We start from the raw sequence: 15,144 nt of genomic DNA, 5'->3' as shown, positions 1-15,144 counted from the left end.
ACAAAATAACATAATATTTAAAAAGAAGAAAGTTCTTCAACTGGGAAATCCTTCTGGGGAAGAAAGTCAGGAAACCTCATGTTCACTTACCGATGAGGTATTCACACATAATCACTTCAAAGTGCTCTGACACTGATACGGGAATTCTCTGAAGATTGAATAAAGCAACCCTATTTATTAGAGCTGAACTTGCTACAAGCCGATGATGTTTTAAAGTAGAGGACGTAAGATAAGCATATTGTGATCCAGGGAATATTCCACATGGGTCAGGAATTCCTTTAGCTCTATTTCCATCGGAACGCGTGCTTTCCCCTGGGTGCCCAACTGTTGATTTCAAATTAGCCCACCGTTTCTAAGATACCTGTCATTTCGGCCATATGAGATTGCGGGATACCCATCACTCGGTAGCAAGCCTCGATCTGCTGTGTCACCAAAGGTTTCGTGGGGGCCATGAAGACCACCTTGCCGGAAGGGAACCAGCGGTAGAAATTGTACATGACCACGGCGGCAATAAAGGTCTTTCCCAAGCCAGTGGGCAGACACACCAGCGTGTTGCAGAACAGAGCGGTCCTGGCGATGCGCAGCTGGTAGTCCCGCACTGGGCAATTAGTAGGGTAAATCCACAGGGCGCCCGCTGAGGTGCAGAACCCGCCATTCTCTAGACTGAGCTGCCGCTCTGCTTCGTACACTGCGACCAGCAACACATCGTCGTCCGACTCGGGCTGAGCCTCGGCAGCCTCTGCCTCCTTTGCCTCCTGTGCCGCTGCACGGAAATGAGCCGTGGAGTTGCCAGGGCCCCGAGGCAGCTCAGTTCTAGAGCTGCAACTCGGAGCCCCAGCGGAACGGGAGACTTTTGAACCCCAAGTCTGGAAAAGCGTTCTTTGCTGTCCGCTCATTAGGCCGACGACCACCAAAGGCTTCTCTCAGACGCGAGCAGCTGCTGCCGCTCAACAGCCTCAGTTCCAATCCCCATCGGTTACCCTCGCATAAAAAAACTGTGGAACCAGAGGGCGGGACCGAGGCCAGTTTATCCCGTTGAAAATGCCGCCACTGAGTCTGCGCTGGGAATATGATTGGCGGGCTTCCCGGAAACCCCACGGCCTCCCTGGGACGCGTGCGCATTGTGATGGAGCTACTCTAAATTTGGTCCCCTTGTCAATTTCTTTTCGACTCTAAATTTGGGTTCCGTTTCCAGTGGCTAGGTGTCCGGGCTTCACTCCTAAAGTGATGTCGCTTAAAATGATACAATAAATAACCTTGAGATCCCAAAACAATGGATAATCATTTTTTTAACTTAACGCTATTGAGCGTCTAATGTGCCTTATTCCTTGTTCTTGGTTGTACTTTTTAATTGGAAGATGAAGTGAAAAACCTGTTTAGATAGAATTAAGTAACTTGTCTTAATTTCTGTCCAGTCTGTGAAAACAAAATGCCAGGTGTCTTTGCAGTATGAGGAGTAGCAACTCATTATCTTAGTATTTCTATTGTTAAAAGGTAAGTGAATGGTTTGGTCTTGATACTAGTTGGAAAATCCGAAGAAAAAAAGCAAGGCATCCAGATACTCCACCATTACACCTTCATACGTGATACAGAGCAGTAAGCGTCAGTGTAGTATTATTCTACTCTAGCGATAGCTTTCTACCTTAGACTTGGATGCAATTCCCGGCTTCTCCGAATTCTCCGGCTTCTCTACTCAGCCTACAGGCGAATTTGAGTAACCTCTGTAGATTTGATTCCTCGTGTATTAAGGGAAAGTACACACACATCATGAGGTTGTTTTGAGCACTAACAATGTCACCCCACCACCACCACCACCAGTAAGCGCTATCCTGCGTGTAGCTACTTTAAATTGTTTTATTTGGTGAAGTGTCTGAACTTGCTTTCAGACCACCACCACCACCAGTAAGCGCTATCCTGCGTGTAGCTACTTTAAATTGTTTTATTTGGTGAAGTGTCTGAACTTGCTTTCAGACCAAATGTTTACTGTGTGTTTGTTCTGAAGAAGGGGAGGGGGATAGATTGTATTTTGGTTTCATTTGTGTGAGTTTTAAAAGGAAGGTGGTGGGATATGGGTTGTTCTGACGGACAAGGACTGAGCCAATTCAGGTGTGAATTTCTAGGCTGGAACTAGATAAAATGAGATTAGATGTCTGAATGCTGTTGTTTTCTTTAAACAAGCTGTAGGCTGTAAAGGCATAGCAGCTTGTCTGTAATAAACAGGTGTGGGTAATGGTTGGTAAACAATCACAACCATCAGAGTTCGTCGGCTCACAAGGGTTCCACTTAAGAGTAGACAACAGCTTGCAGTTTTCTGCGTGGTCAGTTCCCCGGGCCACATCAGCGGGTCTTCGCCGGGAGTCAACAAAGAGGCCCCAGCGCACAGCCTTTTACGTCACTCAAGCTCTGGCCCCAATCCCGCTGGGTAGCGCAGTGACCCCGCCCCCCAGCCCGCGAGGCGTCCGCGCCACGCCCCGGGGGCGGAGCGATGCCGACCCGAGGCGGGCTGGCTCAGTAAAGCAGAGGCAGCGGGGGAAGATGGCGGCGGCCGTTCCGCAGCGGGCCTGGACCGTGGAGCAGCTGCGCAGCGAGCAGTTACCCAAGAAGGACATTATCAAGTTTCTGCAGGATCATGGTTCAGATTCGGTACCGGAGGCGACGGGGCGGCCGGGCTGTTGTGGCAGAGGGACACTTCACCCCCCCCTCGGAGATGCCCATACATTCCGTATTCCTCCCGCCCCCGCCCCCGCTCTCCCGCGGCCCGTGGCCTGGAAGGCCCGAGAGGCCCGCGTGCGCCCTCCGAGCTACGCTCCCGCCCTTCGGGCCGCCCTGCTCGGGCGAGTGGAGCCGCTGAATCTCTTGGGCCACACGGCAATCTCAGATTTAGAACCTCATCGGGATCCTAGAGTGAGGATGGAGGCCGTGAAAAAACAGGAACCCAGGAGAAATTGGGGGCTGAGGCGGGGGCCGGAGGACTGGAGGCTTGGATGAGACCCTTGTGAAGGGAGTGTGGGCTTTTAGGGAAGAGAGAGGATGTGAAGATTTCGGTGGGAACCGTGTGTGAGATTTGCTTTTCTCATCATTTACTAAATAGCACAAATGCGTGTGATTTTTTTTTTAAAATCCGTAGATTGCGGTTTAACTTTTAAAATGTCGACCCTTTAAATGACCTTCATATTTAGGGGAGTTAACATGCGCATTTCATGTACAGTGGTCCCCCATTGTTATAAACAAACTAAGAAATCTATTTGGCATTCTTTATGCTGAACGCCCTGCGTTTTTCAGCACAGTCTCCATTTTAACTACCCTCTAGTCACAAGTCAGACTTGACTTCTCTTCCTTCGGAAATTAAGATCATTCATACCTCTCTTAATTACTGAATAACTACAATTTGTGTGCACGCAGCATCGCCCACTTAAGGAAATTAGAAGCAGTGGTCTATATGTGATTGTCTACAGTTTTTTACTTAATTTCTAAACTTGCATTTAGAAAAATTGTTTCTGGGCTCTTTTGAGAAGCTTGTAGTTTATTTTCATTTTGCGGGCTCTTGAAGGGGGGGTATAATTATTCTTCAACTTTCAGCCTCGTACTCCTGAATAATTATCCCCACATCAGCAAATACTTATACAACATCTACAGCAAGAACTATGCTCAGTGTTTGGGGATACGAGGGTAAAAATAAAAGACCATGTCTCAGGGATACCATTTATACTATTGTACCACTTTAGTGGAATTATTTCCTCTTAAGCCAATTCATATTTCACTGAAACAATAGAGCAGACATTTATTAACATGTAATGCCTCAATACTATATTCATCAAATTCTTACAAAACAAATCATCCCAAGGTGGAATCTAATGTAAAACTGGCCCACTTTGGACAATTTGAAGAGACCTGGATTATCAAAATATATTTTATAACATACTAATCTTTTAAGTATATATTCTCCAGTGTTCATTCATATACTTAAACCTATATTTGACAATCACTATTTTATTGATCATAAGATATCAAGGAGATGTTTATAATTCAGATATTTTTCTGGAACCTTGCTAAAGAAGTAAAGTGCTGAAGCAACTGATGACTTCTGTTTAGTCAAAATAGCCTTTTCCACGAGCTTTTATCACTTAGCATATTTCTCTAAGAGGGAAAGAGAAAAAGAAAAAAAAATACAATAGTGATAGTGTTAGAAAAACTGCTTTATCGGAAGGTTAGAAGATGCCAGAGAACAACTTTGAGAAAGTAACAAAATGAGGAATCAAGCAAGGACCACAAGGCAGAAAAGGAAGCAGAATAAAGTAAGGGAAATAAAGAAGTTACTAAAATCCCCATGTACATGATTTTGAGATGAAGGTACATGATTTTGATGATTTGATATTTAAGTAGTAGTATTTTAGTGTTCATCGGACTTCTTAGTGCTATATTTTAGAGAAATGGAATTCTACTGTTGTTTGAGTTATTGAATACATTATTTTGTTAATCTAATAGGTAATATTTGAGTTTTTACTGTGTGACTGGAAATGAATTGTTGCATTTATTCTTACAGGAAGCCTCTGACTTACAGTGCTGTAATTAATGCTGTGATGTAGAAACTGAGTCTTTAGGAAAACTTAGTCCCATGTCTAAAATTAGAGAGTTAAGATTTTATCCCAGATGGTCTGACACCATAGTTCACACACTTAACCACTGTGTATCCAGCATTGTGTAACAGTGCTTCCAGGTATGCCAAGAATGGGTAACAGATATGTCAAGATAGCTATACCCAGCATGGCTGGACGCTCCAAGTAACATCCTCCCGGGAGCAGCTTCACCCAGTTACTAAAGTGTGCTTGCTGTATAAATGTGCTTTTTTGTGAGCTCTGTGATAGGAAAAGGATTAATACACACCAGTGTGACGCCCATGTAATATTACAGCTCCAATCTTTGAATACAAAATGTTTTTTAATCTTCATTAAATCTTGTTTTGTTATGGAGTATAAAATATAATGTTCCATTTCTTTTATCATTAGTAGTACGATTGAAAACATAATTGCTAACATAAAAGTTCATTTTCTAATTTTAGACCCTTTCTTACATGAGGGAAATTAATTTGACTAACCAGCTTTGTTCCTTACAGTTTCTTGCAGAACATAAATTACTAGGAAACATTAAAAATGTGGCCAAGACAGCTAACAAGGACCATTTGGTTACAGCCTATAACCATCTTTTTGAAAGTAAGGTGAGTATTGTTACATTTTACTACCAGAATATCATTATAGATATTTTGTTCCCAGAAGAAGTTTTAAATGCATTTATTTGCAGAATATGTTTATGGTTTTTCTGCCTACAGTTTTTCTTAACTGTAATCACAAATGGACTGTCAAATTTAGCAAGGCTAGTCTGCAGTATGGCAGAATGTTTTGATATTTTGAAAGGGAAAAGATTTTTTAAAAATGATTCCCTGGTAGCTTAAATTAAGCAAATTCTCAAGGACACTGAAAAGTTATAAATCCAAAGTAAGTTCCATTTCATTAATGAACTTAACGTCTTGTTTAGATCTAGGCTGAGCCTTTAGAAAAGCAAATTTTAAGAAAATCCCCAATACATGTTCACTATGAAATGACCATCTTTCCCAAGAAAAGAATATTAAGTAGTTGATTGAATAGTATTCATATCTCTGATTCTGACTTAGGTCTTTCTAAAGGTTATAGTTCTCGTGCCAGAATTTATTTTGTGAGATAGTTTGATGATTAAAATGCTTAACATAAGATTCTTCCTTTGTTCTTGGCCAGACCTGAATATGATAAATATTAGACCACTTTCCTTACAGCGTTTCAAGGGTACTGAAAGCATAAGTAAAGTGTCCGAGCAGGTGAAAAATGTGAAGCTTAATGAAGATAAACCCAAAGAAACCAAGTCTGAAGAGACTCCAGATGAGGTTTGTATATAATACATTCATATTTTATTTCTCATGGGAATTTGAGAAAAAGTATTTGTTTTATAGCACTGATTTTGCATAATAAGGGGTGGTTGAGTATGGCTACTTTTAGTGAGCCAAACACTGGTTTGGAGTGTGTTGTCTCCCTTAGGAGTACTCAGTAAGAAAAAAACCTAAGAACCAATGCTTTACAAATAGTAAGCCTTTCCTGTGAAATTCCTCTAGCTTTGTATTTCATATTGCCTCTCTGTCTGGCCAGAACTTCTGAGCTTTCAAAGCTATTTTAAGGTCCTAGTCTATAGCTAAGTTGGACTGAGTGAAAGAAACTTCCTTTTGATTATTTGTAGCTTTTTTAAATATAGATGTTGTCCTTGGCAATAGGAATAGTTAGTTTGGGCCTGGCTGCTGAGTGTGGGTTAATCTGTCTCATCTTTCCTAACCCAGGTTCTGTATTTTGGTACCAAGGTTTGAAGAACCAGATAAAACCATTTTTGCAAATGGACAGCCTTAGTAGAGTGAAGGACAGCTCTTAGAAAAGCCTCAGTCGAGCTGAATTGATTATTATCTTGCCACTTTTGATAATATCTTGCTAGTAACTAAGCTTACTCATTCCTAGCAGTTTTAGTGTCAGTGATAGCAATCTAATAATAATAACTTGATAAATGTCATATATATACCAGGCAAATACTGAACAGGTACTAAGGTAAATAGAGGTATAATAATTACTAAAAGGGTGGCAAAAGCAATTGGCAATATAGTGTACCTTCCCAAAAATTAGAGTAAGGGAGGTATGAGGCGGCCAGTAATAATATCATTAGGAGGTTAAAAAAGAGGGAGAGTTACAAATAAAATTAAAAGGCTGTAAGGGCTGGAAACAATTTAGAGAGCTCTTTTGAGGGTTCTAAATTATATCCTTTAAGACCTCTTTTCATCTCATTTCATTTAACTGGTCAGCCTGAGCCCAATGATGTGATCTCATTGTCTTCCTAGCGCCTGGATTCCATAATCTCTTGGCCAGTACTTTGCTGGTCCCTGCTGTCTGCTTTCTCTGTTCACGCTGTGGGACTGCAGAGCAAGCACTGTAAAGAATAATCATAAAACTTTCCACTGGGCTTCATATAAATTACTGCTTAATATTAGCCAAGCATGTTTTCTAGTTTCACTGCTACTCAGCATCTCTTATGCTGTCCCTTACTCAGTTCCCCACCACATTGCCTGCATAAACTGCTTGTCACTTTCCCCGAAATTCGCAACCCTTTTACTCCTTTCTCCATTATATACTCCTGTGTTCTATTTTGCCAAGATATTAACATACATAATTGTAATCTTTCTCTTCTCCCCAGTTTAAAAGTTCTCTGAATCTTTGGTTCTTTTTCCTTCTCATGTTTCCCTCAGATGTAAGGCTCTCAGACATCTTTTTCAAATCTTCATCTTTTCCTTTTTGATTTTCAAGCATTCCGAAGCCTCAGACCTGGAATATTCAAAAAGTCATTCAACTAATCTGCCTTCATTCTCTTTCTTCATTGTTCAGCCCCAAAAGGGCTATTCTAGTAAGCTTTCTGAAATAGTAGTATATTGTCTGTTATGTATTAAGTGGTATTGAGGGAAGTTTTCAAGTATGAATGAATGTTAGACAAGAGGGAAAGTGTAAGCTGAATCAGGAACCCACACTCAGAACTTAGAACCAAGTGTAAAAATACTCAAGCGAAAAACTTGAGATTCATCCTTTGTAACTCCTTTACATCTAATCACCACATTCTGTTGATTCTGCATAAATATATCACAAAACTGCATCTTTTGTCATTCTCAACATTTGCACCCTAGCGTAGACCTAGACTACTAACCTCTTCCTAACAAGTCTCCTCACTTCATTTCTGACTCTCTGTCCATTTCTCACAGTAGGTTACACTGATCTGTTTAGAACACAAATCTGATTCTGTAACTTCTTTAAAAGTGGTAATTGTCTGCTCAGTGACCCGAAGATAAAAACCCAGATTCTCAACATGTATTACTTGTCTTTCTAGCCTCGTCTCATACCATTACTCTTCCCTCCCTTGCAGACTGGGCAATATTCATGCTCTTTGCTAGCTATGAAAATGCCATTCTCTGTTGTAAACCTTCCCCTTTTGCCTAAGTAACCTTCTTTTGTCCTTTAGGATACTGTGTAAAAACAGTGCTTCAAAGAGGCTTCCACCAGCCTGTAGCCTATACAAAGTCGTGTCACTGTGTCATTCTCACATTAGCACCCTGTGCTTCCTCTCTAGGTCTCAACATATGACATTATACACATCTGTATTCTGTTAGAGGAAGGGCCAGAACCAGGTCTGCCAGCCCGCCGTTGTACCTCCAGTTCCCAGCACAGGGGACATGCTCAAATATTTCTTGAATTAATGATACTTACGTAATATACAGTTGACCCTTGAACAACATGGGTTTGAACTGCACAGGTCCTTATAACCCACAGATTTTTTTCAGTAGTAATTATTATAGTACTGCATGATCCTCGATCCTCAAGTTGGTTAGATCTGTGGATGCAGAACCACGTATACAGAGGAACCATGTAGAAGGAGGGCCAGCTGTGGGTTACACTTGGATTTTCGACTACAGAGAGGGTTGGCACCCCTAACCCCCTGTTGTTCAAGGGTCAGCTGTACTTTCATTTTAGAGGCCACGATGTGGTCTAATTAATTGCAGTTATAATGATTACTCTCAAAAGTTCCTTTATCTCTGTGTCTGGAAGCATCTAGTTTAGCCCTAGTCTCAGGAATATAGTTCTTTTTATCACTCTGGACTAAGAAATTGCTGCAAAGCCAGGAAATTACCTTAAAGCCAGATTCATTCAAGTGCATAACTCCAGGATAGCCTTGGGACTGATCTGACCTCTCACCAGGAACCAATCAGGTTCTTATAATGAAATCTAAAGTAAGATCAAATAATTAAAGCACCATTTTACAAGGTATGTAACATAGGTCCCAGAAGTTCCTGGTGGTTTTCTGGCATCATCAAAAGCTTTTGTCTCCTACTTGATGAGTCACAGTGCATATGAGCCAATGACAGCTCTGAGAAGTTACAGCATAGAGGCATATTTAACTTTATCATAGTGTTTCCCATAGGCCCCTTTTCTTCTGACAATGCCAAGGAATAGGTGATCCCTAAAAGATACTTCGTGAAACTGAAATCAAGGCCATAGTAGGCTTATGCCTTCACCATTAAGACTGAGATATAGCCACCAATTTATTTGTTTTGCACTATTCTAGGACCTCTAATGTTGATAGCACAACATGCCCAAGCAGCTTGTGACAACAAATGGGAAAATAATGGAATGACATTGTTTTAAACTGTGGCTATTGTTTGCTAATCATACCTTATCCATTCAAATAGTTACATGTAATTTTCTTTAATAAAGGCTTGATATCCTCACATGAAATATATATATGTAGTCATCCTCATTTTGTAGCTTTTAAATACTTTTAATTAAAATTATTTTTTTTTAATTTGGGTTATATGTTAACAGATTTCAAGTCAACTATAGTCCTTAAAAATCATTTATTTCTCTAATATAAAAATAACCTGCTATTTCTAAAATAGGAAATAACAGAAAAGAATATAGAAAACATAATTCCAACACCTAGAAATGAACACTTAACATTTTGAATATTTTCTATGTGTATATTTATTGAAGTGATTGAGATTTTACTGTAGTTAGAACTTTCTATTGATTTTTCTCTTAATCTTGGAAGACTTTTTCCACAATACTAAAAACTGAGTATTATATTATCATAAATGTGTGGCTATTTTGCTATTATGTATAACAGTGACTGAATAACTGTGTAAAGATTTTTTCCTAAATTTCAAATTCTTGAGCATATATTTGTATAAATAAAATTATTATTTATCACCCTTTTAACATTTTTAAACTGCATTCCAAAGAGGTGGCACCAGTTTACACTGCTAGCAGTAGACTTCTGACCACTTACAGTAACATTTCTTACTAAAGCAAGCTTGGAATGGGTCAGGAAGAAAGTTCATGCTGACTTTTGTAATACACTTTGCACTCAAGCTATAGGTGTGACTTTTGATTCAGGGAGGTAGCCTAGCTTTATAAAGCTGAAAGTGCCAATCCTTAGACTGAACTGGAAGGGCTTTAAACCCTATCCAGGCCTTACTACTTTCTCTGTAAAAGATGGGGAAAGGACTGCCAGGTTGCTGTGAGGTTAAATAAATTGACATAGAAAATGACTGTATAGTATGTGACATTCCATATATGCTTGAGAGGTTAAAAAAAAGTGGTTAAGAGCTTGGGTTTTATATCCAGTCAGCCTGGTTTCCAATCCTATTCAAACACTTTGGAGCTCTAGGACCTTAGGCAAGTCAATAAACCACTCTATCCTTGTGTTTCCTATCTGTAAAATAGGGATAAAAATAGTACCTACCTCATAAGTTAGTGACAATTGAGAGTTAATTTATATAAATCATTTGGGATGTTCTATGGTGTAAAATTCTATAGATTCTTAAGTTTGACTAAGAAATTGCTTTCTTCACATACATTCCTCACACTGTTGAATATATTAATCTTATACTTTTTTATAAAAAGACCTTGATAATCCTGCTTTGTTCTAGGAAGTATGCCTCTTATGGTAATTTCTATAGATAATTCCATTCATTATGTGAACTTATTTTCAATTCAAGTTCAGGAACAGATGCAACATTACTGTATTCATTCTAAATGGATATAATAAAAATATTTAGTAATAATTATTGGTCCTGAAACAGCTCAAGTCTTTGAAAAGATGTCACAATGATTTAATGCCTTATAATTTCATAGGAATTAAATTGTAGTGATACTTCTAACCTTGGGAAATAACTGGATTCATTTTATGGCTTGGTGAATAATTAATCTTGTCAAAAGAGCATTGGTTCCCAAAGAAGCTATAAGTTATTTGAAATTATAGATAATTACTAATATTCTCATCACAAACTTGAAATGAGAGAGTGAGTTTTTTTGAACTAAGAGAGGTGAACCAGAGGCAAAATAGTTTGTTACTAAATCTGTGAAACTCTGACTGGACTTAGGTCACAGTTGGCTATATCAGTATTCTCTTTATCATCCTTCTAAAAAAAGAGTATGAGTTAACAACTCTGTGTGTGTTGTTTTTGTTTGTTTCTAGGGTCCACCAAAATATACAAAATCTGTTCTTAAAAAAGGAGATAAAACCAACTTTCCTAAAAAGGGAGATGTTGTTCACTGCTGGTATACAGGAACACTACAGGACGGGACTGTTTTTGATACTAATATTCAAACCAGTAAGTCTAAGTGTAATCTTAGCTTTTTGGTTTTCGGGCATTGCAAGATATTTGTGTGGTAGCAGTGGTTGGCAGTACTTTTTCCTTGGCTGTTACTTTTTTCCAGAAGTCTTGCACGTGTAGTTTACTTCTAAGAGGTCTTCAGTTCACTACTTACGGCTGCGTGTAAATAATTTGGCTTTTATCAGTTCACTACTTACGGCTTGGTCATTCCAAAGCACAAAATACAGAGGCTTAATCTAAACTTGGTTTATGTCCCAAATTCAATACAAAAGGCAGAATAGTGTATTATTTTAATGGTGTAAATATAGGTCCTTTCCCTCTCCCCTTTAGACCATAGTTATTTTTACATCCAGAATTTCTTTGATGAGTTACCTGGCTTTCTGAATTTTTCTCTTTTCAGATGCATAAATTCATGGTTCAATTCTGAAATCAATGTAAAGACTTAAATCACTATGTTTTTCAGTTGGAACTTAATTTCATCATTAATTATAAGGAAAATCTGTTTTACAGGTTCAAAGAAGAAGAAAAATGCCAAGCCTTTAAGTTTTAAGGTTGGAATAGGCAAAGTTATCAGAGGAGTAAGTAAGAAATGGCAATAAATTAGTACATATTCTGGCACCTGCTACTTGTGGTATGGTGCCATAAAGAGGATTGGGGATATGATGAAAACAATCTTCGAGTCTGACAAATCAAGTGCTATCATTGCTAACTAATCTGGCACAAGTTAAGTTCTCTGGGTCTCAGTACAGCATACCTCAAGGTTGTTACAAGATTAAATGGGTATAACCTAAAGCACATAGTATAGTAAAAACTCAAACATTTCCTTCCATGCCTACTCCTTTGATTATTTTTTCTTCGTAAAGTAATTGTCAGAATGTCTGGCTTTCTAAATTTGTAAGAATGTTGTAACATATTACGTAGCTGTTGTACTACTTATTCATGATTGAGAAAGGTGAAATATCTATTCCACTGAAGACTGAAGTACTGATAGAAGCAAGAGTCTGTTCCCATAGCCTTCTCACCTCTCACAATTTAGGCTCAAACACTAGAAGAGCTTTCAAATACAAGCATGCCTTTACACACGAAACTTTGAGAAAAGGGAGAGTTAGGCTTGAGCTCTACTGACCATCGCAGTGTACAGAAGGAGATGAAAGAGCAGGGCTGGTATCCACCTCACTGAATCAGATTAGGGCCCACTTACTACTTTAAATTGTCTCTACTCAGAACATCAAACGTTAATAACCAGAACTCCTATTAAAATGCAGTTATTGAAAACCTTTAATGTGTTATTCTTTATACTCTGGTTAAGTCCTAAAATATTGTTCAATCATATCCAGAGCCCAAAATAGAATATAAAACATCTTGAAACTAAAGGTTTATTAGTTGAAATAACTTTATATACTACCTGATTATACCAAGTTGATAGCAAGTTAAGCTGTTTCTACAACTAACTTGCTTACTGATAAATTTGTTCTAGTCAACCATATTCTTAATTTCTAATATGTGACAGGTCTATATCCTTTGAGCTTTATATATGATTGTTACATTTCAACAGAGTATGTGATATCAGTAATATATTCTGTATCTGCATCATGTTGATTTGTTTTTGGTAACTTGGTTTTAAGATCCAAATTTACACAAAACGGAGCAGAAACCCAAAAACCTCTATCATTTCCTTGAATAGTTTTACCTTCTGCATAAGATCTCAATGCTCTAGCAGGTAGTTTATTTTATGTGACATCATGCTCCACTACTGCAACTTGGTAATCTTAGAACGGTTTTAGAGTGAGTACTTGTTACCTATAAAAATAAATTCAGAAGTTTGTACTATGATATAAAAGTGTAACAGATTTTTTATGATAGTACTAATAAACCTACTTCCATAATGTGTAACATGTTGCAGTTTACATAAGTGCTTTTACACTGTGTCATTTTGAAGAGTTCGAGTATTTACATTAAATATTGTTTAATATGTCCGTAATTTTTTCATTGAGGAAATAAAGGACAAAGATTTAGGGACTCACCCAAGGATATTACCTTAGGACATAATGAAATTCTGTTAACAGAATGCCTTTTTCTACATAATCTTGCCTTTCTTCTGGTTTTGTATGTACTTTCTGTAAAGTATCATTAGTTTTGATTTTATGTTCTTGCCTTTAGTGGGATGAAGCACTCTTGACTATGAGTAAAGGAGAAAAGGCTCGACTGGAGATTGAACCAGAATGGGCTTATGGAAAGAAAGGACAGCCTGATGCTAAGTATCCTTTTTTCCTTTGTACTTAAGAGAAAAAACACCAAGAAAGATCACTTGAGGTATGAAAGAGGCTGTCTAGGTTAACCTCCAGGTCAGGAATCCTGTCCAGACCAGTCCTCCTGATATTTAAATGCTTTTGTGTCAACACCTCCAATATAGACAATAGTTACTATTTTCTGTTGGTACAAAATATTCTAATTTGGGTTGGAATCTCTTTTTCTTGCAATTTAAGCTCTTAATTTTCAAGACCCAAACTGAGGTTTAAGTTTTCATCTTTGAAGGCTACTTTCAGTGTTTGAAGGATTTACTACTTCAGGAGTTAAGATGCTCAATACAAACAACTGTAGCAAACTGTAGGACTCAAATACGGATCCTGGTAATTTTATGCTACCGTATAATTTAAGGCAGTTAAATGGGTACTCAAAGCTTAGAAATGTAACTATGTTGGGGATTACCAGTTGTGAAAGGAAGGAGACCATGTGTCCAACATCATAGTATAAGCATTTGTGATTACGACTGATGACAATACTTTTCTGACAGGCCCAATTGTGAATGTTAAAAAGAGAAGAGCCATGACTCCAGTCTATTATGACCAGAACAGTCCAAAAGATAAATGGGAAGGTAGTTTTTTCTGTTGTTGGTTCCATTCTCAGTGGACTAATTGGAACAGTTACAATAAGTTTGGGAGGGAAAAAATTGTAAGTCCATTCTAGTTCTTACCAGGTAAAATTACTTGGAAATATAATAGCCTTCTCACAGTATCAAAATCAGATGGCCAGCTACAGCTCCCTCTCTCTCATGGAAAGTTTTTCAAGACCAGTCAGGTAAAAATCATCTTCTCTGAACTGAACATAGGAAAATTCACAACAAATATCAGATGCTACCTCATATGAACTTTGATTTAATATGACTCATATACCCAGCTAGATTGAAATCTTTTGGTTTGGGTTGGTTTGGAGTACTGACTTACAGTCTTCATCAAGTAGTGGTTAATTTGGGAGTACTAGTGAGGCATCCAGTTAAGGAAGATCATTGTTCAAGATCAACTTAACTAGTCAGTCTATATTGATAGGTTATGATCTTCATTCACAAAAATACTTTTAGGAACCTTTGGGTTAGTATGTATTAGCCTCTGAGTCAACTATAAAGCCCTCACTTTGGCATTAATTCCCAGTATTCAATATACATAATTCTGATTTTAGACTAAGGTTATTGGGAGTTAAGGGGAGAGGCAGTTTTTATCAAATTTACCTTGACTTCTTCAACAGAATTCCACCAAATGCAAAACTTATTTTTGAAGTGGAATTAGTGGATATTGACTGAAATAGTAATGCTTCAGATCTAAAGACATCAGCAACAATAAAACGTAGCCTTGAAGGAAACGTATGTATCTAATTAGAGCTCGTTACTATTAAAGGGAAGAGTCAACTGGAAAATTCAAGAAGTTAGAACTTGTTTACTTGATCCCCAACTTTTAAGAAATGTAATCTGTTAATAAACCCTTGCAGTTTAAAATATTTTACTACAGCTGTGTAAAATATTGGGTAAAGAGAACTGATTTTCCTTGTACCTCATGTTGTAAACTAAAAGGCTCAATAAAAATGTATCCAATGTCTTGATTTGTTTGGTGTTAATATATTAATGTTCTGATTAGGTTAACCAGGACTAA

General features: G+C 38.1%; 2 protein-coding genes across 3 annotated transcripts in view; one reads left to right on the top strand and one right to left on the bottom strand.

The window, feature by feature from the left end:
• FANCM (FA complementation group M) overlaps positions 1-994 on the bottom strand; it is a 48,501-nt gene extending 47,507 nt beyond the window's left edge. For both annotated transcript variants that reach the window (XM_010976967.3, XM_064485927.1), the window contains exon 1: positions 362-994. In XM_010976967.3, the coding sequence (XP_010975269.1) occupies positions 362-896 (535 nt within the window). In that variant the 5' untranslated portion in view covers positions 897-994. The remainder of the gene's footprint in view (positions 1-361) is intronic.
• A 1,487-nt stretch (positions 995-2,481) lies between these two features.
• FKBP3 (FKBP prolyl isomerase 3) lies at positions 2,482-15,090 on the top strand. The gene is made up of 7 exons (XM_010976965.3): positions 2,482-2,643; positions 5,114-5,215; positions 5,807-5,914; positions 11,083-11,218; positions 11,732-11,799; positions 13,382-13,479; positions 14,744-15,090. The coding sequence occupies exons 1-7, from the start codon at positions 2,536-2,538 to the stop codon at positions 14,796-14,798; spliced, it is 675 nt and encodes a 224-aa protein (XP_010975267.1). The 5' UTR covers positions 2,482-2,535; the 3' UTR covers positions 14,799-15,090.
• Positions 15,091-15,144: the final 54 nt, after the last annotated feature.

The sequence above is a fragment of the Camelus dromedarius genome, chromosome 5 (genome assembly GCF_036321535.1).
Source record: "Camelus dromedarius isolate mCamDro1 chromosome 5, mCamDro1.pat, whole genome shotgun sequence".
In the NCBI taxonomy this organism is placed as follows: domain Eukaryota; kingdom Metazoa; phylum Chordata; class Mammalia; order Artiodactyla; family Camelidae; genus Camelus; species Camelus dromedarius.
This window is presented reverse-complemented; position numbering and strand designations above follow the sequence as displayed.